The sequence below is a fragment of the Nannobrachium achirus genome (genome assembly GCF_963921795.1).
Source record: "Nannobrachium achirus genome assembly, chromosome: 15".
Taxonomy (NCBI): domain Eukaryota; kingdom Metazoa; phylum Chordata; class Actinopteri; order Myctophiformes; family Myctophidae; genus Nannobrachium; species Nannobrachium achirus.
The window spans coordinates 52,593,688-52,617,377 of NC_137822.1; the positions used below are offsets into that span (position 1 = coordinate 52,593,688).

General features: G+C 43.3%; 3 protein-coding genes across 3 annotated transcripts in view; 2 read left to right on the forward strand and 1 right to left on the reverse strand.

Annotated features, from left to right (window-relative positions):
- Window positions 1-6,518: 6,518 nt before the first annotated feature.
- Window positions 6,519-7,235, reverse strand: LOC308299936 (derlin-1-like; the record flags this gene model as incomplete). Its single annotated transcript, XM_080743712.1, has 1 exon — window positions 6,519-7,235. The coding sequence occupies one exon, from the start codon at window positions 7,233-7,235 to the stop codon at window positions 6,519-6,521; it is 717 nt and encodes a 238-aa protein (XP_080599838.1).
- Window positions 7,236-12,770: 5,535 nt separating this feature from the next.
- On the forward strand, window positions 12,771-14,387 carry LOC308299937 (E3 ubiquitin-protein ligase TRIM39-like; the record flags this gene model as incomplete). Its single annotated transcript, XM_080743713.1, has 1 exon — window positions 12,771-14,387. The coding sequence occupies one exon, from the start codon at window positions 12,771-12,773 to the stop codon at window positions 14,385-14,387; it is 1,617 nt and encodes a 538-aa protein (XP_080599839.1).
- Window positions 14,388-18,311: 3,924 nt separating this feature from the next.
- Window positions 18,312-23,690, forward strand: part of chd1 (chromodomain helicase DNA binding protein 1) — a 66,720-nt gene continuing 61,341 nt past the window's right edge. Inside the window, exons 1-2 of the mRNA XM_080743714.1 lie at window positions 18,312-18,456; window positions 23,119-23,238. Coding sequence (XP_080599840.1) covers window positions 23,186-23,238 — 53 coding nt within the window. The 5' untranslated portion in view covers window positions 18,312-18,456; window positions 23,119-23,185. The remainder of the gene's footprint in view (window positions 18,457-23,118; window positions 23,239-23,690) is intronic.

Genomic DNA, 23,690 nt, shown 5'->3' on the forward strand with positions numbered 1-23,690 from the left:
TAAAAAAAATGCTAATTTGTTAGCCATAATTAGCTGTTTTGGCTGTGACACGCCCCCTTTAAGCTATTTTTAAATGGCACGTCTACAAGCTCACAATGTGCCATTTGTGAGCTTGTACTGTAGATCTGCTATTTTTGAATCATGGAGGAAAATGTCAAATGATTTTTTTATTGTATTTATTTATTTATTTTTGCCTATAATAACTTGCCTAAAATAAGATCACCAGCTTAAGTGGTTAAAATGTATTTTCTGTACGTGATACTGTTGATATTTATCTCTTGGTACAGTAACTTGATTGTATTTGATTTTATGTAATTCAAGTTTAAAGCAAACTCAACATTTAGTTCCTTAAAGGAGTAGTTCACCCCCAAAAATACTTTTTTTCTATTGATTACTCATGCCATGGAGAGTAGAGTTCAATAATATTTTTTGTTTTTTGTCACATTCCTAAGACAAAAAATGTATTTGAGTAAATTTACCCCCATTGATTCCGGATGGGGACCCGTTTCGAAACGGGTCCCCATCCGGAACGAATGGGGGTAAATTTATTGTTATCACATTTTTGTCTTAGGAATGTGACAAAAACCTAAAAATATTATTGAACTCTACTCTCCATGGCATGAGTAATCAATAGAAAAAAAGTCATTTTGGGGGTGAACTACTCCTTTAACGAGCAGCAATAATGCCTAACCGTATAAGAATATTTACTTGAATAATGACTATAGAAGAGTTAATTGAAAATAGGAAATGATTGTGATGTTAATGATTAGTTATTTCATGTAGCTGCATGTTCTTTAATAGAACTCATTTATGCCTGTTAACTGCTTCAATTTAACTCATTAGCGCAACAATAAACTTTAACCCATTTAGGCCTGATCACATTATGACGCAATATTTTATGCTTTAACTGTAAAAAAATAGCAGATATACAAGCTCACAGCGCGGCACCGAGTGCCGCGCTGCGAGCTTGTAGATCTGCTATTTTTGAAAAATCGTGAAAATTAGAATTTTGACCCGATTACATAAGTGTCTTTTGAATCCTTCTAAGATTTTTTGAAAAACCGATGTTTGTATGTCAACAATCTGGCCAGCCATCGTCAAAGAAAAGGTCCTTTTCACTTAACTGGAGCTCAGTTAGTCTGTTCTTGACTACTATGTCAGTGGTGCTCAAACCTTTTCATGTGAAGGACCCCCAAAATGATATTTATTTGGCCACGGACCCCCATCTCAAAATATTTTGTTCCAGGGACCACCCAGAAGCAAAATTTGAGTTACAAACGTTCGCTTTGAAAATACATATATTCAAAGATTTGCACACATTTTCACGACTTTTTCAAAAATAGCAGATCTACAAGCTCGCAGCGCGGCACTCGCGCTGTGAGCTTGTATATCTGCTATTTTTCACTGGTTAAAGCATTCAACAATTCTAGGCCTAAATGGGTTAAAGGATGAAAGGTATTAGTTGTATTTATTTATTCCTAGTGTGTAAATATCATTTTATCATATTTCAAACATGTTCACGACACGCTGTCTAAAGTCTCTCAGTGGTAAATGTGTTACGGTGACAATATTCAGTCATCAAACTGGTTCAGCGTTACCTGTTTCTACCACAATGTAGTAACACTGTTGCAAGTAAAAGTCTAGATTAAAAATCTTATGTAAAAGTATATTGATTATATTGTAATTAAATAATATAAAAGATGAGTTTAAAATTATTTCATTTACTTGTTTCTATTGTTTTTAAGAGATTCTTATTTCAGTGGTTGGGGGCATGCGTACAAGTGGCTAAATATGTCATTTTACTCAGAATAAGCCCATTCCCAAGATACAACGCAACCTTTCATGGTTGGATGTGACTTATAGGGGCTAGAAGTGTTACTGTAAATAGCAATAAAGAAACTGCTGGCTTATTGTGTCTAAAAAGACATATTTAGCCACTTGTACGCATGCCCCCATGCGTACGCATGCCCCACATTTTAGCACGGTAAACACAATAAAACAATAGAACAAAGCAAATGAAAACATTTTAACACTCACTTTTTCTTTTCTCTAACTACAATCTAAAATATGAACCCTTGTTGTAAAAAAACAAAGTTGTCCTTTAAGCAGGACCCTAATAATATTAGTTTGTTTTGGGCTGCCTTGTTTTTAGGGCCTTTGAGGTGTCGCATTACCATACATGGACTCCATAGTCATAGAGGGGCTGAATGAGTGCACTTGCTAGAGTCTTCCGTGTATTGTTATTGACCAAAGGGGTGATCCTCTGTAAAACCAACACGAGTTCATTGATTTCTTAACTGGAAAGATTAGCCTCTAGAATGCAACCAAAGTAGGTACTTAAGTTTTTTCGTGTTATTACATCGGCACCCACTTCGACTGTGAAGTTATCGACCTTGCTAAGGTTATGATTTGATCCAAAGAAGATGCATTCGGTTTTACCCGTGTGTATTGAAAGTTTGTTGTCATTGAGCCAGGTGCAGATCTTATCAGAGCCAAGGGCCTTTTCAACCTGCAATATGTCCCTGTCCGAGATGAGGAGAGCCGAGTCATCTGCGAACTGGAACAGGTTGCAGTCACAAGCAGATGCCATGTTGTTTACATTGTGTAGCCTATATTAGGAACAATAGAGGCCCTAGTATACTTTTGAGGGTATCAGGTCACTTCGCCAAAAATCCAACTCGCCAATGCTCATTGGCAGGCTTGCCAATGCTCCTGGATTTGCAAGGATGATTGGCATTTCTCCTGATTTCTCCTGGATTTGGTATCAAACTCCCAAAATTCACCAGAACACAGGAAATTACATCTGTACACCTATAGGCATTTTAACTCTTATTGTGCCAATCCCGAACTAGTTCGGCTTTATTTGGACCTTATTAACGTTCAGGGTGCCGATCCCGAACTAGTTCGGCTTTAAAAAAAAAAATAATAATAATTATAATTTATTATTATAATTATTTATTTTTTCGAGCCGGGCCGCCGACCGTCATCTGTTTACACGGCCCGCGAGAGCGTCGCGCCGCCGATATTTACCATCCACTCCAATGCAATCCAGGATCTTCAGAGCTCATTTTCTCTGTTCCATGCATATCCATGAGGTGTGCAAGGTTTAATCATGGCTAAATCGCCGAAAATAGGGCTTCTAAAATGCTTGGTGGCCAATAGCTAACTTCAAGCTAACTTCATCCTGTTCCTGTTCATGCACAAAGGAAAGTGTTCAGGCGCGTCATGGCTGCGCACGGCTTGTACATATACAGCGCTTGTCTATGGTGGATTCTATGGCCATTGGGCGCCCTCTAGTGGTGAAAAGGTGGCACTGAAAGGGTTAAGGCTGAAATTGTACGCATGCCAGTAAAGCAAGCCTGATAAAAGTATCAAACATGCACAAAATTCACCAGAACACAGGAAATTAAATGTACTATGTTCAAATGTTTCTGGGGGAGGACCCCCAGACCCCGCTTTAGGGGTGGGGGCAATGCGTGCAAGATCATATAGATGAAGTCATTATTAAAGATGTCTTACTTTGCTTCAGTCATCAAATCCGTACACCTATATTTGGCATTTTAAGGCTGAAATTGTACTCATGCTCAACAGAACACAGGAAAATATATATCTGTTAAGAAGTTTTGGGGGGAGGACCACCAGACCGGGGAGTTCCACGCACCCCCTAAAAAATAAATCTCCTGGATTCTGACAGTCCAATGTTGGCAACCCTGCTCATTGGCAGGTGACCTAGCAAGTTGATTTGGCGAGTTGGATTTTTGGCGAAGTGACCACACCAGTATTCTTTTTGAGAACATTCATAGGTCCTACCAGGCTACCACAGGTTCATTTAATACAAAGAAGTCCTGTGAAGAGCTCTAAAGTATCAGGTAAACTGACCTACAGCTGAGAGCCATGTTATTACTGTAACAGATCAAGCAATGGTTACAAGTCAATCAATAACTGAGGAGAAGATGGACCAGATCCTAGCTCTACAGGTCACATACTGCCACCGTGTGTCAGTATGGTGTAACTACAGTCATGCCAATAGTCATTAACCTCCATAGATTTTTAGGTCACATTATATACCACTGGTTTCTCAAAGGCGGTCCGGGGACCACTCTCAGAGTTATAACAACACATGACAGTGTAGATTGGGGTTTCCAGGGAACAAATATGATATCAAATGCCAGACTGTGTTCTAATGCACCTCACTGGGGGTTGTTAAAATAAAATAAAAAAAGTCTAGAATCAGTGCTGTAGGTGCAGTCATCTATCTATTCATGGGTTGCATTTGTAGTCCTACACCAGCCATTTTGAGGACCAACACAGGTGTTTTGATTAACGTAGAGCATTGGTTCTATGCCAATCAGACATGTAGACAGTGTAGGCTTACACTGTCACACCTGTGTTGATCCTCAATATGGCCGGTTTAGGACTACAAATGCAACCCATGAATTGTTTTTTATTTTTGCAGATCAAATATCATTGCTAAACATCGTTCTTCAACGTGTACAGTAACTGCTTTGCTTTTCTTATGATAATTTCAACTTGGTTGTTTTATTGTGATGCTCATTAATGCTTGTTTTATTTTGTTAATCTTCATCATTGTGATGGCTATTCATGTACAAAAGCGTTGCTGAAAATGAGGGTAACTTATTTTTATTTTATTTATTTTTTTGATCGATTGAACACTAAAGGCTGCTCACTCTACAACGCTGTTAGTTTAACGATGAAGACTAGAGTTATAAAACAATTTCTGGTGAACTTTGATAAGAACAACGTGGTTGACCAACGACAACACGCACAAAAAAGATCACATCTTTAAAGTGACGTGAAAGCATGACCACCCAGGAAATAAACTAATTAAAGAACTCTTCGGTTCTTCTCAGACATTCTATCCACCTGTGGACAACAATAATAAAATACAAATAGAATATCAATAACTAGTAAGACACCTGAGGGTGGAATGCGACCTCAAGGTGACATGCAACCTCACCCTAAAGGGCGAGGTTGCGCCAATTCTTGACCATCTGGCCAACCACAGCGTTTCTCTGACGATTCTAGTTGTTGTCATTCTGGGGGGAGTTTGTTCATGTTTTTGTGAGGGTATCAACCCTAGGAGACACGGGGAGAACATGCAAACTCCACACAGAAAGGCCCTATCGCTCACACCCTAGGTTGGGTTGGCGATAGGGCCTTTCTGTGTGGAGTTTGCCTAAACATGGAGATGTGGTACAGAAGGACTCATATATGGGCATAAAAAGTATGTCATGTGACATCACTTCCTGTACAGACAGTCAGACAGACAGCCATTGACTCCGACCTAACAATGGCTACTGTCTATGACGGTAGTTCCATATGACATATTGGACTAGACTATCTCCATATATAGTGTTATCCACATCTCCATGTTAGGACTCATATATGGGCATAAAAAGTATGTCATGTGACATCACTTCCTGTACAGACAGTCAGCCATTGACTCCGGATTAACAATGGCTACTGTCTATGACGGTAGTCCCATCTAATACATACAATTCAGCAAACACAAAGTGGTGGCAATTCTCAAACAGAATGTTTAGCTCCATTCTCTCACAACACCTCTCACAAACATAGCCACCACGTCGAACAAGCGTGAAAATGTTGCACTGTCCACATTTTAAACATGCCACTCTTTGAACCGCATTTATTTCAATTTAACAAAGTTTCACCTTTCGCCTCACGCAGAGCAGCCAGTCCTGAAGGAGTATCTTGACAGTGCTCATAAACTGGTCACCAGAGTATCAAGTTACAGAGGAGGGGGGAGGGGAGCTGAGCGGAGGAGAGAGAGAGAGAGAGAGAGAGAGAGAGAGAGAGAGAAAGACGGGGAAGGGCCCGGGGAGCTGAGCGTCCGTATACACCACGTCATCGCATCACCAATACCTTTCACAAAACTTTTTTTTTTTTCAAAAACATTTTTTTTCCAAAACTTTTTTTTTTTCTCAAAAAACTTTTCTTTTTCAAAAACTGAACTCTAGACTTTTGCGGCCCGAAGGGCCGCAAACTTCTAGTATGACATATTGGACTAGACTATCTCCATATATAGTGTTATCCACATATCCATGTTTAGACAGCCATTGACTCCGGCCTAACAATGGCTACTTTCTATGACGGTAGTCCCATATGACATGATGGACTGGACTATCTCCATATATAGTGTTATCCACATTTCGTGTAGCCGCCCTGTACAGGAAGTGATGTCACAACTCACTGACATCACACTGACATCACAGAGGATACGGAAGGACGGTCACGAGGATACGGAAGGAAGGTCACTCAAGCGACACGGTTCTTCAGAGTATATGCGACCTTCGGTCGCAATAATGTTATGAATTTATATTTTGTTAATTTGTTTTGAACCTGCTCACAGCATAAAATGACTCCAGTGAAACATTAACTTTTAAAGCTGACTAATACTGTATCTACAGTAAAACACACCTACAGCAGCGTGACAGCTGAGATCATACTGTGTAAACCTCACGTCTCTTCCCCCCTGCTCAGTTGTCTCCCAGGCGGACCCCCTGACCCCAGTTATGGGCCTGTCTCCTTCCGGGCGGAGCCCCGAAGCCCGACCCGCCGGCCGCTCTACTGCCGGGCAGCAGCCGTTGCAGGAACGCCGGCGTGGAGAGGAGGGAGCGCCCGCCCTGCTCCACGGGGTAGCGGAACATCAGGAACCAGTAGAGGTGGCCCACCAGGTTCCCCATCAGCTCGTTGACGACGGAGCCGTCCACGATGTAGTTGAACACCAGGATGACCCACGGCAGGTAGCAGGCCTTGAAGCGCGTGCCGAACCAGAAGGAGACGATGGTGTCCTTGTTGAGCTGCGCCCAGACGTAGAGCGCCGACATGACCAGCGGGATCATCAGCATCTGCATGTTGATGAGCGCGCCGATGCCGGCGATGCAGGCCCAGTTGAAGAGCAGCATGAAGGCGTAGTCGGCCGGCCTGCCGCCGAACTGGCCCGTCTCCAGCCGGGTGGAGTACTGGTAGAGGAAGTACAGGTTGACCAGGTAGCGGAAGCTCATCGGTAAGTACAGGGCGGCCGTCAGCGGCCTCCAGATGTGAAAGCTGCCGAAGATCTTCTCTCGCCATAGTATGAGGTTCAAGGGGCTGATCAGCCCCAGCCTCGCCGCCAACGGGAGGGCCACGGAGCCGGAGAACCAGCATCGGGTGATCCAGGGGATTCCTTTGAACCAGTCCACGAACTCTGACATTTTGAAAGAAGCTGGGAATTGGATGTACACCTGAAGAGAATAAGTACTGTCCAACACTAAAACTGGGCACCTCTCGTCTCGTATGTGTCTCTCTTGCTTCTGTGCTCTGTTCTCACTCCTCTCTGTCCTTCGGGGTAGGTCTGAAACAACAGAAATGCACTCTGGAGGCTGCCCGCAATGCCTCATATAGGCCAGCCAGAGCTCTGGTCTGATGTCATCAGGTAGTATGTGATGTCATCAGGCAGCATGTGATATCATGGTGACACATGTGATGAATCTGTGTTTCCTGACTTCCATTTATTCTACCTTACCTGGAGAACAAGGTTTACCACAGAATGTGTGTTCAGTTATTAATTGCACCAGCAGAGCGTGCAAGTACTCCGTTCAGCTGCGTATGGAGGTACACTCTAAAAACTGCTGGGTCAAAAACAACTCAACTTGGGTCATTTTTGATCCAACTCACGGGTCAAATAGGGACCGATGCCCAGTTTGGTTATTTTAACGCAAGACATTTGGTTATGAATGTTGACCCATAAATTGGGTCAAATAAATAACCAAATTATTTGTTTAAAATGACCCAAGATTGTAGTCAATATAACGCAAGTTTTGGGTTGAGTGGGCTAAATGAATACAACCTACTATTATGCATAGTCTGGAGAATGACAATGCCAATATTATCTGACATTAACATAATATCAGAAATGTTTCAGGGTTTCTTCACAGACGATCTGTTCAAAGTTTAGTAATATCAACATAAAAGTGCATAATTATATATATATGCAATAATGTTGATAATACAACAATCAGAATAGTTTAGAGAAAATAAACAAGAGAATCCCAAAATTACCATGAGTTCTTCTCATTCAGACAAGCTGGGGGAGGGAGCTCAACCCTAAGCTAGCAGCCAAGCACTTACGGCTATGGTTTAGAGTTTAGACTCAAATACTGACAAATCAAATTCAGACATATGACAGTCAGCTTGCAGAGACAGACACATGGATATGACATATTTAGCATGTTTAGCTCCCAAAAGCTTAGAAAATGTCTCTGGAAACCCAGACAAATGCTTTTCCCAGCATGCTTTGCAAACAGGTTTATGGTGCCTGTCCCCTGATTGGCCCAAAGCTAGACCACTGACCCAAGTATATGTGTTACCACTAACCCCCAAAACGGGTCACCCCCAGATAAATATTACCTACCTCGAACAACCCTGGAATTGGGTCAAAATAATATCCCAATAACTCAAGGAAGGGTTGTGGCTCTGAGAAATGACCCATGATTTGGGTCAAGAAATGACCCATGAGTTTTTAGTGTGTAGGTAGCTGTGTGTGTTTAAGCCGGTAGCACAATCAGGGACCAGCATTCCTGGTGATGCAAGTGATGTCACAAGCCGCAAGTTGGCACTTTGACAGAGTGCAGTTCTAGTTTATTTATTTATTTACATTCAAACTGTGATTGATGAGACACCATTTCAGTTACGTCTACAGGACTTCCAAATGGATTACAACAAATAATCAGGTTGGTGTGTATTGACATTTTACTATAGGCCGATGTCCATTGGGAATGAATACCCCCCCATTGTACCATTATACCCGTTGTCAGAGTAGCCTACTTATTACACGACACATTATCATAGTACTTCGAGGCCACACTACAGTGCTACACTACAGTATGACATCATATTGATGACATCAGGGATATCCATATAGGGGCATGACGTGGATATAGACAGACTGCAGACAGACATGCAGATACAAACATCTCCATCACGCAGTGAGTGAGTGAGTGAGTGAGTGAGCGAGTGAGTGAGTGAGTGAGTGAGTGAGTGAGGGAGGGAGGGAGGGCGGGCTAGGTTGGGAATGGGATGGCTAGAATGTAATAGGCTACAACAATACAATGCTTGACAACATGTTGACATCAGGGTTGCATTTTCGTGGAGCAGCAGAAAGTTTGTTTGTCTCTCAAGTCTCATCACATTGTGCTATGTATATAAACAATGATTGATTGATTGATTGATTGATTGATTGATTGATTGATTGATTGATTGACATTATTAGTAGTTTGCATAGTAAAAGGTACAGTTTCATGACAGTACAGTTCACTCGTACAAGGTCAACTAAAACTAAGGAGATACACCCAAGAAATCATATGGCTTGTTTGCGATCCTTTTTTTAAAAGTCATACAACATTGAATGACAGACAGATAGGACACAGTACTAAACCAGAAGTTGTCATACAAATTTAAAACAAAACAGAATGCAAAATAAAATGTATTTATAATAGAAGGTTCAGGGGGCAGTAAGGACAGGTAGGGATTTATACTCCTGTAAGGCCTTTGGTAGGGCGTTTCACATTTTAGCAGCATAGCAGGAGAACACATGTTCCAGAGCAGTGGTTCCTAAACTTTAGGGTCAAGAAAGACCCAAAAGAGAGAGCCCGGGACCCAAACAAGTGAAAACAGCAGATCTACAAGCACACAGCACGTCACATAATCACGCTGCTGCGTTGTGAGCTTGTAGGTCAGAACCGCCCAGAAGATCATGGGCTGGCCCCTCCCCTCCCTGGCCGACCTGTACAGGAAGACCCACAGCATCCTCAAAGACCTATCCCACCCCTGCATGGTGGGATAGGAGACCCTCTGGAACCCCCTCATGGACCCCTGGAGGTCCCCAGACCTCACTTTGAGAACCACTGCTTTACATGATGACCTACAGTAGTTCAGTTGAATTCATGCTCCATGTGTTCACACTTTACGAATATCCTAATAATGTTGGACTGTTTTTTATACCAATAATCTGCTGACAGTTGTGTGTTTCAGTGACAGTGATTTACAGACCTTTTTCCAGAGCACTGCCGTGTAGCTGCGGTGTCGGTGTACATAGCCGCACACACATTAGTGCTCGACACCACAATTATGGTTACCGCTCTGAGAAAAGTGCATGGCTTTAAGATGAAAAGTCTTCTGTGTATTATTGACCAAAGGGGTGATCCTCTCGTTGATTTCTTCACTGGGAAAGATTAGCCTCTAGAATGCAACCAAAGTAGGTAATTCAAAGTAGGTAATTTAGTTTTTTCATGTTATTACATCGGCACCCACTTTGACTGTGAAGTTATCAACCTTGCTATTATGATTTGATCCAAAGAAGATTTATTTGGTTTTACCCACGTGTATTGAAAGTTTGTTGCCAGGTGCAGATCTTATCTAGTTCAGAGCCAAGGGCCTTTTCAACCTGCAATATGTCCCTGTCCAAGATGAGGAGAGCCGAGTCATCTGCCAACTGGAACAGGTTGCAATCAAAAGCAGATGCTGTTTACATACTGTAGCCTATAGTAGGAACAATAGAGGCCCTAGTATACTTTTGAGAGTATCAGGTCACTTCGCCAAAAATCCAACTCGCCAAATTGTCCATGCTCATTGGCAGGCTCGCCAATTCTCCTGGATTTGCTAGGATGATTGGCATTTCTCCTGGATTTCTCCTAGATTTGGTATCAAACTCCCAAAATTCACCAGAACACAGGAAATTACATCTGTACACCTATAGGCATTTTAAGGCTGAAATTGTATGCATGCCATGTAAAGCAAGCCTGATAAAAGTATCAAACATGCACAAAATTCACCAGAACACATGAAATTAAATGTACTATGTTCAAATGTTTCTGGGGGAGGACCCCTGCAGACCCCCGCTTTAGGGGTGGGGGCAATGCGTGCAAGATCATACAGATATTCACTTAAGTAATGACTTAAAGATGAGAAGTCATTATTAAAGATGTCTTACTTTGCTTCAGTCATCAAATCTGTACACCTACATTTGGCATTTTAAGGCTGAAATTGTACCCATGCTCAACAGAACACAGGAAAATATATATCTGTTAAGAGGTTTTGGGGGGTGGGTGGACCACCAGAGCCGGGGAGTTCCGCGCACCCCCTAAAAAATAAATCTCCCGGATTCTGACGGTCCAATGTTGGCAACCCTGCTCATTGGCAGGTGTCCTAGCAAATTGGATTTCTGGTGAAGTGACCACACCAGTATTCCTTTTGAGAACATTCATAGGTCCTACCAGGCGACCACAGGTTCATTTAATAAGTCCAGTGAAGAGCTCTAAAGTATCAGGTAAACTGACCTACAGCTGAGAGCCATGTTATTAACAGATCAAGCAACATTACAAGTCAATCAATAAGTGAGGAGAAGATGGACCAGATCCTAGCTCTACAGGTCACATACTGCTACCGTGTGTCAGTATGGTGTAACTACAGTCATGCCAATAGTCATTAACCTCCATCGATTTTTAGGTCACATTATGCCACTGGTTTCTCAAAGGCGGGTCCGGGGACCACTCTCAGAGTTATAACAACACTGAGGATTTTACAGTGTAGATTGGGGTTTCCAGGGATCAAATATGATATCAAATGCCAGCAGGGACGTGCTGGGCCCGATTCAGCCCGGGAAAAAGAGTTTGAGAGGCCCTCATTGCGCGCTATAGAGAGAGAGAGAGCGATCTCTCTATAGCGCTGCTGCTACTCAAAGATTTGCCATTTCAGATCATGACAAGTGACAAGCCAGTGGGCCAATTACAAGAGTTAAATTTCGTCGTTGTCGGATGGAAACCTTGTATGTCCAAAACCGTTTGTTTTGTATTTATCATTTAAAAAATTATCTACAAGCACACAACGCCTCGCACCGCGAGGCGTTGTGTGCTTGTAGATCAACGGCCAAGGCAGATCAACTTGTAGATCAACGACCAAGGCAACGGCCTTGTATGATGAAGCAGGGCTTTGCTTTGCAAAATAATTTACAAATTTGAAACTTGGAGATACAAGGTTTCTGCCCGACACAGTGACGATTTACTTTGTTGGCCGCCCAGCCCCCAAAATGGAACGAAGGCTGACATTTTATTTTTTATTTTTTCCTAATGGCCGGCCTGGACCGGCCAGGAATGAACCGGCCGTTCGGGAGTTGTCCCGCTTTTCCCAATTGCCAGCACGTCCCTGAATGCCAGTGGACAATAATAAAATACAAATAGAATATAAATAATAATGCCATGAATGTATATTTTGTTTCTGCACCTTTGAACCTGCTCACAGCATAAAATGACTCCAGTGAAACATTAACTTTTACAAGGAGTGAAGCAAGCTGACTAATACTGTATCTACAGTAAAACACACCTACAGCAGCGTGACAGCTGAGATCATACTGTGTAGAAAAACCTCACAACAGGATTCTATCATAAGAAGTCTTTAGAGACATAGACAGGTGAGTAGGCCTACGATATGGATATGATTTACAGTACAAATGATCACCATTTGTCTATTCATATAAACGAGTAATTTCAATGAATTAAGAGCCATCTACACCAAGAATAATAAGTACAGTATTGATAATTTAATTTAAGCTTAACTTGATGCCTTGTGAATTCAGATAGAATACACACACACACACACACACACACACACACACACACACACACACACACACACACACACACACACACACACACAACATTTTATACTTAAAACTTTGTTCTCAGTGTGCAGAAATGGCATCCGCCAGCATTCTCCATGCTGAAGAGGAGTTCCTGTGTTCTATCTGTCTGGATGTGTTCACTGATCCAATCACCACTCCATGTGGACACAACTACTGCAACACCTGTATCACACACCACTGGGACTTTACTGATGTGTGTAAATGCCCAATATGTAACAAAACCTTCTACAGGAGACCAGAATTCTCAGTTAATAAAGCTCTCTCAGAGATGGCTGATCAGTTCAGGAAGTCAAAGCAGCAGAAACAAGCTTCCAGCCCAAACCAAGAACCTGCTAAACCACATGAAGTCTCCTGTGACGTCTGTACCGAGAACAAGCTCAAATCCCTGAAGACCTGCCTGGTGTGTCTGATCTCCTACTGTGAGACTCACCTGGAGCCTCATCAGAGACTCACAGCGTTAAAACGACACAAACTAATCGACCCTGTAAAGAACCTGGAAGACTACATGTGTAAGAAACATGACAAACCTCTGGAGCTGTTCTGTAAGACTGACCACATGTGTGTTTGTCAGTTCTGCACCGTGTTAGACCACAAGTCACATCAGATTGTTTCTTTGAAAGAAGAATGTGAAGCAAAGAAGGCTGAGCTGGGAAAGACAGAGGCTGAAGTTCAGCAAATGATCCAGGAGAGACAAGTGAAGATTCATGAGGTCAAACACTCAGTAGAGCTCAGCAAGAAACATGCAGATAGAGAGATAGCAGGCAGTGTGCCGGTCTTCACTGCTATGATCAGTTATATTGAGAGAAGCCAGGCTGAGTTCATTGGTGTGATTGAAAATAAGGTGAAAACAACAGAGAAACAGGCTGGAGTCTTCATTAAAAAGATGCAACAGGAAATCATTAAGTTAAAAAAGAGAAGCTCTGAGCTGAAGCAGCTCTCAAACACTGAAGATCACCTCCACCTCCTCCAGAACTTCACTTCTATCAACACCCCTCCACCCACCAAGGACTGGACAAAGGTCAAAGTCCTTCAGTCTTCATGTGGGGAGACGGTGAGGACAGCAGTGGCTCAACTGGAGAAGACACTCAGTCAAGAGATGAAGAAGCTGTGTGATGAGCTGAGGAGGATCCAGCAATATGCAGCGAATATAACTCTGGACCCTGATACGGCACATCATAATCTCATCCTGTCTGAGGATGGAAAACAAATGTGTTATGGAAATATAGCTAAATACTTCCCAGACAACACAGTGAGATTCACTGGTTGTTTTTCAGTCTTAGGAAAACAAAGTTTCTCCTCAGGAAGGTTTTACTATGAGGTTCAGGTTAAAGATAAGACTGATTGGTTTTTAGGAGTGGCCAGAGAGTCTGTCAACAGAAAGGAAGGCATCACACCGAAAGGTTACTGGACTCTAAGGTTGAGGAATGGATTTGAGTACCTTGCTCTTTCTGACCCCAATGTCTCGGTCCCTGTAAGAAAGAAGCTCCAGAAAGTTGGAGTGTTCGTGGATTATGAGGAGGGTCTTGTATCCTTTTATGATGTGGAGACCAATGTTCATCTCTACTCTTTCACTGGATGCACCTTCACTGAGAAACTCTATCCATTCTTTAGTCCATGTTGGAATGACTCTGCTCCTCTGATCATCTCACATATCAATCTCACAGATTAGACTCATTTAATCCTCAGCTTTACATGAACATTTTAATTTCATTTCAACCACATGAACCCTAGCATCCCTATTCTGGGGGTGAACATTCATCGGAAAATAACAGATCAACAAGCTCACAACGTGTGGTGTGTTGTTAGCTTGTACATCAGCTATTTTCGTCTTAGATATTTGATGTAATAGGAAATTCTATTTGTCCTATTCTAGAGCCCTGGGGGACCCGGTTATCCAAGTTTATATATTTGAACCCCAGGGGGGTCCAGGGGAAAAATACATACCCAAATTGGAACAGTTGTCGACACAAAACTACAATGATTCTGGCTACTCTTGACCCACCAAATGTAAGCTAACGGCTGAAAATTCACAAATGCAGTGTAAAACATCACATTCTCTTACCAAATTGTCCTGCTGTGATCACTTACCAATGAAAAGAGTATTGAAAAAGACCTCCGCCTATGGAAAATTTGCATTCTGAATAGTGAAAAAGACTTAAGACCTCATTGGAGACATATATAGTGAATAGAGAAATTGTCCATCAAGGTGTCATCAATTGATAGGTCAGTCAGTCATAGGCCTCCGTCGGTCAGGGTTGACCATGGTTTGCACATCCTACGGGTCTGGTCTGGAACAGGCTCTCTTATGACTGAACAGCCCTATGCGGGAGTGGCAGTCTCGGTCACAGAGATCGCATATGTATGTAGTTGTTGGTCTGTCTGTGTTGTCATGCTGTTTTCTTCCGGTCCTCTTTTCTTCCGCTGCGTCTGACAGTTTCTTTTCCCCTGTCACGAGGTGTTGGTGTATGGTGTTTCTCCACCTTGTGCGGTCAGATGCAAGAGCTTCCCAGGACGTGATGTTGATGTCAAGGGCCTTCATGTCTCTCTTGCAGACATCTCTGTAGCGCAGGTGGGGTGGGGACGACCTGTTGTTCTCTTCCCTCGTGCCAGTTCTCCATAGAGGAGGTCTTTGGGGATGCGACCATCCTCCATGCGATGGACATGTCCCAGCCAGCGCAGCCTGCGCTGTCTGAGCTGTGTGTACATGCTGGGGAGGCCAGCACGTGTCAGAACATCAGTGTTGCACACTTTGTCTTGCCAGGATATGCCCAGGATGCGGCGGAGGCTTCTCAGATGGAATGAGTTGAGTCTTCTCTCTTGCCTGGCATAGGTCGTCCACGTCTCGCTGCCATACAGTAGCGTGCTGACTACGCAGGCGTTGTACACTGCCATCTTGGTATTAACTGTCAGCTTGGAGTTTTCCCACACTCGCTTGGTGAGGCGGGAGAGTGTTGTTGCTGCTATCCCAATCCTCTTGTTGATTTCAATGTCCAAGGTGAGGTCATCACTGATAGTTGACCCAAGGTAGGTGAACTGATGAACGGCCTCCAGCTGGTAGTTGTCGATGGTGATGACTGGTGGGGCCTCAGTGTTTTGACCGAGGACATTTGTCTTTTTCAGGCTGATGGTCAGTCCAAAGTCTTTGCAGGCCTGGGAAAAGTGGTCCATCAGTTTCTGAAGTCCTTGCTGAGTGTGGGACACAACAGCTGCATCATCTGCGAAGAGCATGTCTCTTATTAGAGCTGTGCGAACTTTAGTCTTTGCTCTGAGTCGGGTGAGATTGAAAAGGCTGCCATCTGATCTGGTGTGGATGTAGACACCTTCTGTTGCATCACCAAAGGCATGCTTCAGGAGCAGAGCGAAAAGGATGCCAAAGAGTGTGGGAGCCAGGACACAGCCTTGTTTGACTCCGCTGTGTATGCCAAAGGGCTCGGAGGAGCTTCCGTTGAACTGCACTGTCCCCTTCATGTTGTTGTGGAAGGATTGGATCAGGCTGAGCAGTTTTGGTGGGCATCCTATCTTTGGAAGAATCTGAAAAAGCCCTTCCCTACTGACCAGATCGAAAGCCTTTGTTAGGTCAATAAAAGCAAGAAACAGAGGCATCTGTTGTTCTCTGCACTTCTCCTGAAGTTGGCGAAGGGAGAAGATCATGTCTGCTGTTGACCTACCAGCTCGGAAGCCGCACTGTGACTCTGGATAGACACGTTCGGCAAGCTTCTGTAGGCGAGACAAGATAACTCTGGCGTAGACTTTTCCCACGATACTGAGGAGGGAGATGCCTCTGTAATTGTTACAGTCACTTCGCTCACCCTTGTTCTTATACAGGGTGATGATCTTTGCATCTCTCATATCCTGTGGTACACCTCCTTCTTTCCAGCACTGACACAGGACCTCATACAGTGGAGGCAGTAGGGTGGTCTTACAGCGTTTTATCAGGTCCGGCGGGATGGCGTCGCTGCCTGGAGCCTTCCCTGCGGCCAAGCTGTCTATGGCCTTGCTGAGATCCTCTAGGGTTGGTTCTGCATCTAGCTCCTCCATAGTTGGTAGGGATGTTTTAGTGAGAGCAGTGCTGTAATATTTGTAATGTTAAAGTATAGGGTGAAAAATGTATAGGGTACAAAACATTTCAAAACGAAAAATACAAGCACACGTGTCCTCAGTAAGCTGAACACATAACCATTTGAATGGTGTTGAAAGGTCACAAGGTGTAAGCGTGTAGGAGATGAATCGCACCAAAGTTTTGAGGAGATACTGACTAGTATAGTATAGTATAGTATAGTATATAAATAAATAAATAATGAAGATAACATACGTGTGCTGCTGTGCTCGCCTTCCAGGCGAGCCCACAATAAAATAATATGTCTACGCCTGTCTGTCATGACTGTTGTTGTCGGCTTTTTGTCACAAGGGGGAGACAAAACTGTGATAGAATAAAAGGCAAACAAGGAAATGAATTCAGTGTGACACAAGAGAGTGCAGCCTCACAAGCCTCATCCTTGTTAGTCAAAGTACAAGAACTGAAGCTGTCGGATTTAGCTATTTACCTATATTTTTCTGAACTGAAATGCTTGCTGCTGTAGCATTCTGTTTTTGTTAAAAAGAATATACTAGTAAGATGCCTATAAGGGAGAAAAGCAACCATCTGTCTTGGTCATATATGGGAGAACGGGAGATTTACAACCAATCCATATATGGAGATCCATGACATCAGGGATATGGGCAGGTCAGCCATGGAGGCCAGTTCCAGAACAATGACGATTCCCAAGCTGTGATGCATAAAAGGGATGATGATGATGAAGATGATGCTGCATAGAGAATGTCTATGATTATTGTCTACAGTAAAGTCTTGCGGAAACAGGTGGATAGAATGTCAATGGGAGCCCAACTTGATTTGGCCGCTGTGGCGACCGCGAAGGTCGGTGACTCCGCACCCTAGCTAAATAATTAGAGCTTACCCTGAGCTACATCTGTGCAAAATTTGGCACTTTTAGACTGATTATTAGCATATAATTACTATTATATCTCCCTAAGGCCCCCGACTATTAGACAATAACCTTTCCAAAAATGTATAGTTTTGCAAATCCTCACAAATATCCAACAAAAGAAGCATAAGGGACCTGACTAAAATGATGAATGACTACGTTTAAATGTAGTCTATGTATTTACGTACATTTTTCCAGAAAAAATAAATATGGTTCTTATGTTTATTTATAGGGCCCTCTACAGGGTGTCGCTCAGAAAGGTATCTGCAGGTCACCTCGGTGCGTCGGCCGGGGTGACGTCACTCGCCGGTGGGGGTCTGGCCCCGCCCGCCGCACGTATCGCAGGCGTGACGTCACGTCGTTGAAGTGAACCCGTACGACGGCGGACGGCGTCATGGCGGAGGCCGGTGGTAGCAGCTAGCTTCTGTCTGCTCTCTGTTTATTACCGCTTTACGGGAAACGACAAACAACACGGAATACACGGGCCGATCGTCGCTTATCATCGGTGATCGGAGGGAAGAGCCCAACAAAACGCCGAGGGGGAGAGGAGCGGGGGATCCCGCTGCTCTGCATTGCTTCTCGGGTCGGTGTGTGTGTGTGTGTGTGTGAGTGTGTGTGCACTGTGCGCCCGGAGGAGTCCCGGGTCAAAGCTAGCTCACTTAGCCTGTTTAGCCGCTAAAGTGAGAAGAAGAAGAAGAGATCAAAGGAATAATCACTGATCCACTCGGAGGAAGTGGAACAAAACAAACGACACAGGTAAACAACGATGGTTAGACGCGACACACAAGTATGAGCAATAACAGAATGACCGGATCGGTGCCGAATATCGACGATCGGCCGGTTATAAATGGACCTCTGGGTTCCAGATCGGAGGAGATCTGGAGCCCTCTGGGTCTCCATGGAGCTCCGTTTACTGATCGCTACTGAGTGGCTTCCCCCGCCACCCCACACACACGAATCCACCGGGGTTGTTCCATCTTGTTCAACCCGGTTAGAGATGTCTCTGATCGGTCCTGCTGGATCGATCCACCCGCCCTCTCCCCGGTTCCGATCGATTCTGATCTGATCCACACTCAAAACACGACCCCCCTCCCCTCCCGTGATGCTAATGCTACCTGGCTAACTCAAAACACACGAGATGCTAACGGAGATGCTACCCCGCCAATATAGCCTCCTCATTAGCTTCGGCTAGCGCGCTAGCGTTAGCCCGATGCTAACATGCTATATGGGTTAGCCGCTAAAAAAAATAAACAAAACACGGGCCATCCCGTCGATGTAAACAAACGGATCGGCGTGCGCGAGGGCGGCGCGGGGAGGGTCGTGCGTGCGCTCGGCGGGGTTTGCGGGTCGGTGCTTGTGCGGGGCCGTTAAAGAGTAATGTGTGTGCGTGTGGGGTTTTATTGTTGTTGTTGTCGTTGCGGTGCTGCTGCTGCTGCGGGGAACGGGATGGATGGATGGATGGAAGGGGGTCCACGCAGCGCTTGCCGTGGCCGCGCTGGGCTGCGTGGATGCGGGGCATTGTCTACCGAGAGAGCGCGTGGGGTGACACGCAGGCCTGCGGGGCCTCTGCGGTCATAATAATACACACATACATGAGTTATGCGTGGACAGTACACATACACACCATGCCATGCCGAGATAGGCTATATAACACACAGTAGTAAAGTAACAGGGTATTTGTACTTTACTTGAGTATTTCCGATGTCCAATACTTTGACTTCTACTCCACTACATCTCGGATCCAAATATTGTGCTTTTTCTCCACTGCATTTATTTGAAAGCTTTAGTTACTTTGCAGATATACATTATAATATTATAAAAAAATACATAAACCACTTTATTTGAAATTAGGCTTATCTACAAGCTCATAATGCGTCGCATTACGAGCTTGTAGATCAGCTACTTTTCTAATATTTTGTACTTTGGTACTTAAAGTACATTTTGATGCCAGCACTTACATACTTTTACTCAAGTACATTTTGAATTACTTTTACTTGTAACAGAGTATTTCTACATTGCCGTATTGATACTTTTAATTATGTTTAGGCTAATATGTGAGTACTTTTTACACCAATGTAAAGTGATGGGAGAAGTAGCCTACTCAGTTCAGTTTCAGTTTAGTTTTATTTATAGTGCAATCATCACCCCAAGGGGTCTCTGTGCACTTCACAACAATTCACAACAAGTCATTAAAAACAGTCAGGCAGAAACATCAAAAACAATGATACCGCAAAACATTAGTTGCAAAACAACAAAAACAATACAATAAAATAAAATGTGCTACTCCCATTTGGTTAAGTGAAAGTAAAGGTGCTCTGTACAAGTAAACCAGTAAGACTCCCTAATCGGGAGATAAGCGACCGTAGGTCACTTATCTCCACAAATAGGGCAAATAATTGTTTTTCCAAAAACTTCCGGATCCATGTTGATGACATGAGTGTAGACATACTGTGTAGTGATTTCCGTGATTTGAGGGCCAAAACTGTAGGAGCAGTGGCCAAAAATGTGTTTTAAAAATCGGCCTGTAGGTGGCGCTAGAAGAGGGCCATGTGAGAAATGAGGGGTGGGGTGTCCGCGTTGCCTTGGCGGACGATTAGGTACCGGCCCCGGCTCTCCCGGACGCTCCTAGCCCGAGTTACGGCATTTTATGTGAGCTGCAGTGGCAGGGGGTCCTCCACTGGGGGCGCCACCACTTTTGCATCCGTTCTGGAGCACCAGGAGTGGGTGGTCCCCGGGAATTCCCCGTGAGCAGCCCCGTTGGGGTGGTCATTTGGTAATTTTTGCACATTTGGTATTTTTTTTACACCTGGGGGTCCCCCAGGGACCTGGGGGTCTTGGAGGTTGTAGTTTGGCAGGCAAGGAGTTTGTGTGGAAATTTTGGCATGGATCGGGCCAACGGTGGCCGAGATATGAGCAGGGCAAAAGTGTGACGTGTGAGGTGTGACTGACTGACGGACGCACGGACACCTCGAGCAGCTTTCTGTAGTAAGTGCGACCTACGGTCGCAATTACTTGTTCAATGCACAGCGGTGGAAGATGTACTTGTCTTTATTTACTTGAGTAAAAGTAACACAATGTGGAAAATCTGCTTTCTCACATTTAAAAGTAGGATACTCGCTCTTTGTTTATTTAGGTCAAATACTGAAACGTACTCCTTAAATATAGTATTTACTTGAGTAAAAGTAACAATAAAACAACATGTTGCTCTCTTTCTTACCAAGTAAACTTTGAGTAAACTACTTTTAAAAGGTACAAAGGTGTTGGCATCAAAGTATCGTCAGGGTACCAAATGTAAAAGTACTCATTATGCAGAATGGTCCATTTCACAAGCATGTAATTGGATTGTAATTAGTGAAGCATTAATCATTTATGAGTTAATCTCTTCAAGTGTCTTGCAGCTGGTCAAGGTGGGGCTGATTTGAATGGCTAAACTATGGATAATACATTGTTATGTTGTTACTTAATGTAGGTTTTGTATTAGTAACCTAAATTAACAATGTAATTAGTAACTAATGCTGTCAAAATAACTTAGTGGAGTCAAGTGATGGTCTATGTTGATGTGTGTGTGTGTTCTAAATCTGGTTTATTGACAAATTGTGTTCTTATGTGCAAGAGATTTCACCAGACTTGGCGCATTACTCTCAGACACATACATAATTCAATTAAATTAATACAATAGTAGTAAAAAGGTACAAGCACGCATGCATGTATGTATAGTCTCACAGTATATGTATATACATTCAAGAGGTTCATATTGACCTGCACCAAGCTTGTACTGACCCTGTAAAAAAGAATATATAAGCCACATTTCTTTACACACACATTGTTATATATCACTTACATTTTTTCATCTGTCTCAGAGCAATGCACCCGTATCCTTTTATGCGAAAATAACTGGCCATTAAACAGACTCAATGTGATGCTTGTCAGTATCAGTAACATCACATCACTGCTTTAGTGACTTATATTTATGTCGATGAATGTATGATGAATATACAGCAATGCGAAAGTACGCAACCAGTGTTTTCTTCAAAATGCTCAGAAAACATTGAACAGCGGCACCTTGGATAAGATTTCTCAACACTACGTTCATTGTTAGGCTTGTCATAATTAAGACATAATTGCCTAATCAATTATTTTGTGCGTATTTTAATCATAATCATTCCCATGTTGAAAAATGTTAATATATTTTCAAACATTTGCAAAAATAGTGGGAATAGCAGATCTATACGCTCAAAGCGCTTCACAGCTTGTAGATCAGCTATATCCACTGGGGCAGTATGGATTTTTAGTTATCGTGGTAATACATCACTCTTTATTTTAAATGTTTTTTATCCCACGATTTTTGCAACCCATTTTTCTCACCCGGTGACTACCTAACCTGTAGTCCTGGTTTCCGCTCTCCCCCTGCCGCGCCAGGGGACATTGGGGAGCACCCGGCTGGCTAGGGGTAGTATAGAAACCAGGACTACTGCATGTTTTTTGTGAGGGCCTATGCCCAAGGAGACACAGGGAGAACATGCAAACTCACCACAGAGAGGCCCCATCGCCAACCCCACCTAGGGTGTGGGCGCAATACATCACTCTTTACCTACAGCAGGGGTGGGCAACTTTGATGATGGCGAGGGCTACTATATTTCCACCTTCACTCCAGAGGGCCACATAGCATATTGCTACATCCTATTTTGTCATTCTAGTATCTCATTCAAAAGAAGCAAAAAAAATAGCCGATCTACAAGCTCAAAATGCATCGCAGTTTGAATAGGAATCCTGAATAATTCTTTGTTATTTTTTTTATTGGAATCCTGAAATGTAACATTTTGATTTAATTTCAAACACGTTTAATTATATACTCATGTTAACTTTATGAACTTGAATACAAATACATTGGACATAAAAAAAATATGAATACTAATATACTAGTCATTAAGCTACTAATATAGACTGAAGGAATTAAAGCAGGTCATGTTTGGAATTGTAACAGCTGAAATCAATAATATATCAGTTTTCCAGTATTAACCACATCAAGTGAAGGTGGGGGCCGCATGTGGCCCCCGGGCCGCCAGTTGCCCATGTATGACCTACAGCATAGCGGTATCTCCCCAAAGAAGTTTTGAATGGTAATAAATAAATAAAAAAGCACGGTATGCATTATCTTCACCCAGCATATCTACCCTGTGCACCCTTTGTTTACAAAGCCTAAAAGCTAAACAGATTTTATTTGATTTTATTCATAATGTTCCAATGTTCCATGACGGAAACACAATGAAATCGTTAATTGCAAACATCTGAGCAATTGATCTGCAAGTATTCATTGTGTTGAATCGTATGTACAACTACAGGGCATGTGTGACCAGGTCGTCGCATTACAAGCGTGCACTGACTGCTATTTTCATGTGTGTGTTATCTCTTTTACAGGGGTCACGTTGTACACCCTAAAGATACACCCAGCTATTGTGCTGAGGCTTTTCTTGGGGTCTTGAACATGGCTGGCCGCAGTGAGGATGAAAGCGTCAGCAACAGCAGTGGGGAGTCCAGGTAAAAAGATATATACATATATGTCTTATGTAACCACTTCTTAAACCATGCGTCTTCAACAGGGTATCCATGACCCCTAGGGGGTCTTTGTCGGTTAGGGTCTTTGTGGGTTAGGAACTTTTTTATTTTATTAATAGTTTAATACTTTGAATGCCATCATTTTGCCATAAGCAATGTAGATCAGCTGCCAAGGACTTTCCTATTGCATTTACCTGATTTTTGGCAGCTCCGTGCACGCAGCGCGTGCACATTGTGTTGCGCAAGGGTTCCGATTCACGGCCGCCGAAAGGCTCTTCCTTCACATGGAGATTAAGACAAAATACAACCGCGATGAACCGTGTGTAAGTTATGGTCCATGGAAAACGGCCCGTTTTGACCAAATGTGCGATATGGGAAAATAAGGCCAAGCACCAAAGCATTCCTTTTCTGAGGGGAACTTATAGGCCGAAAAA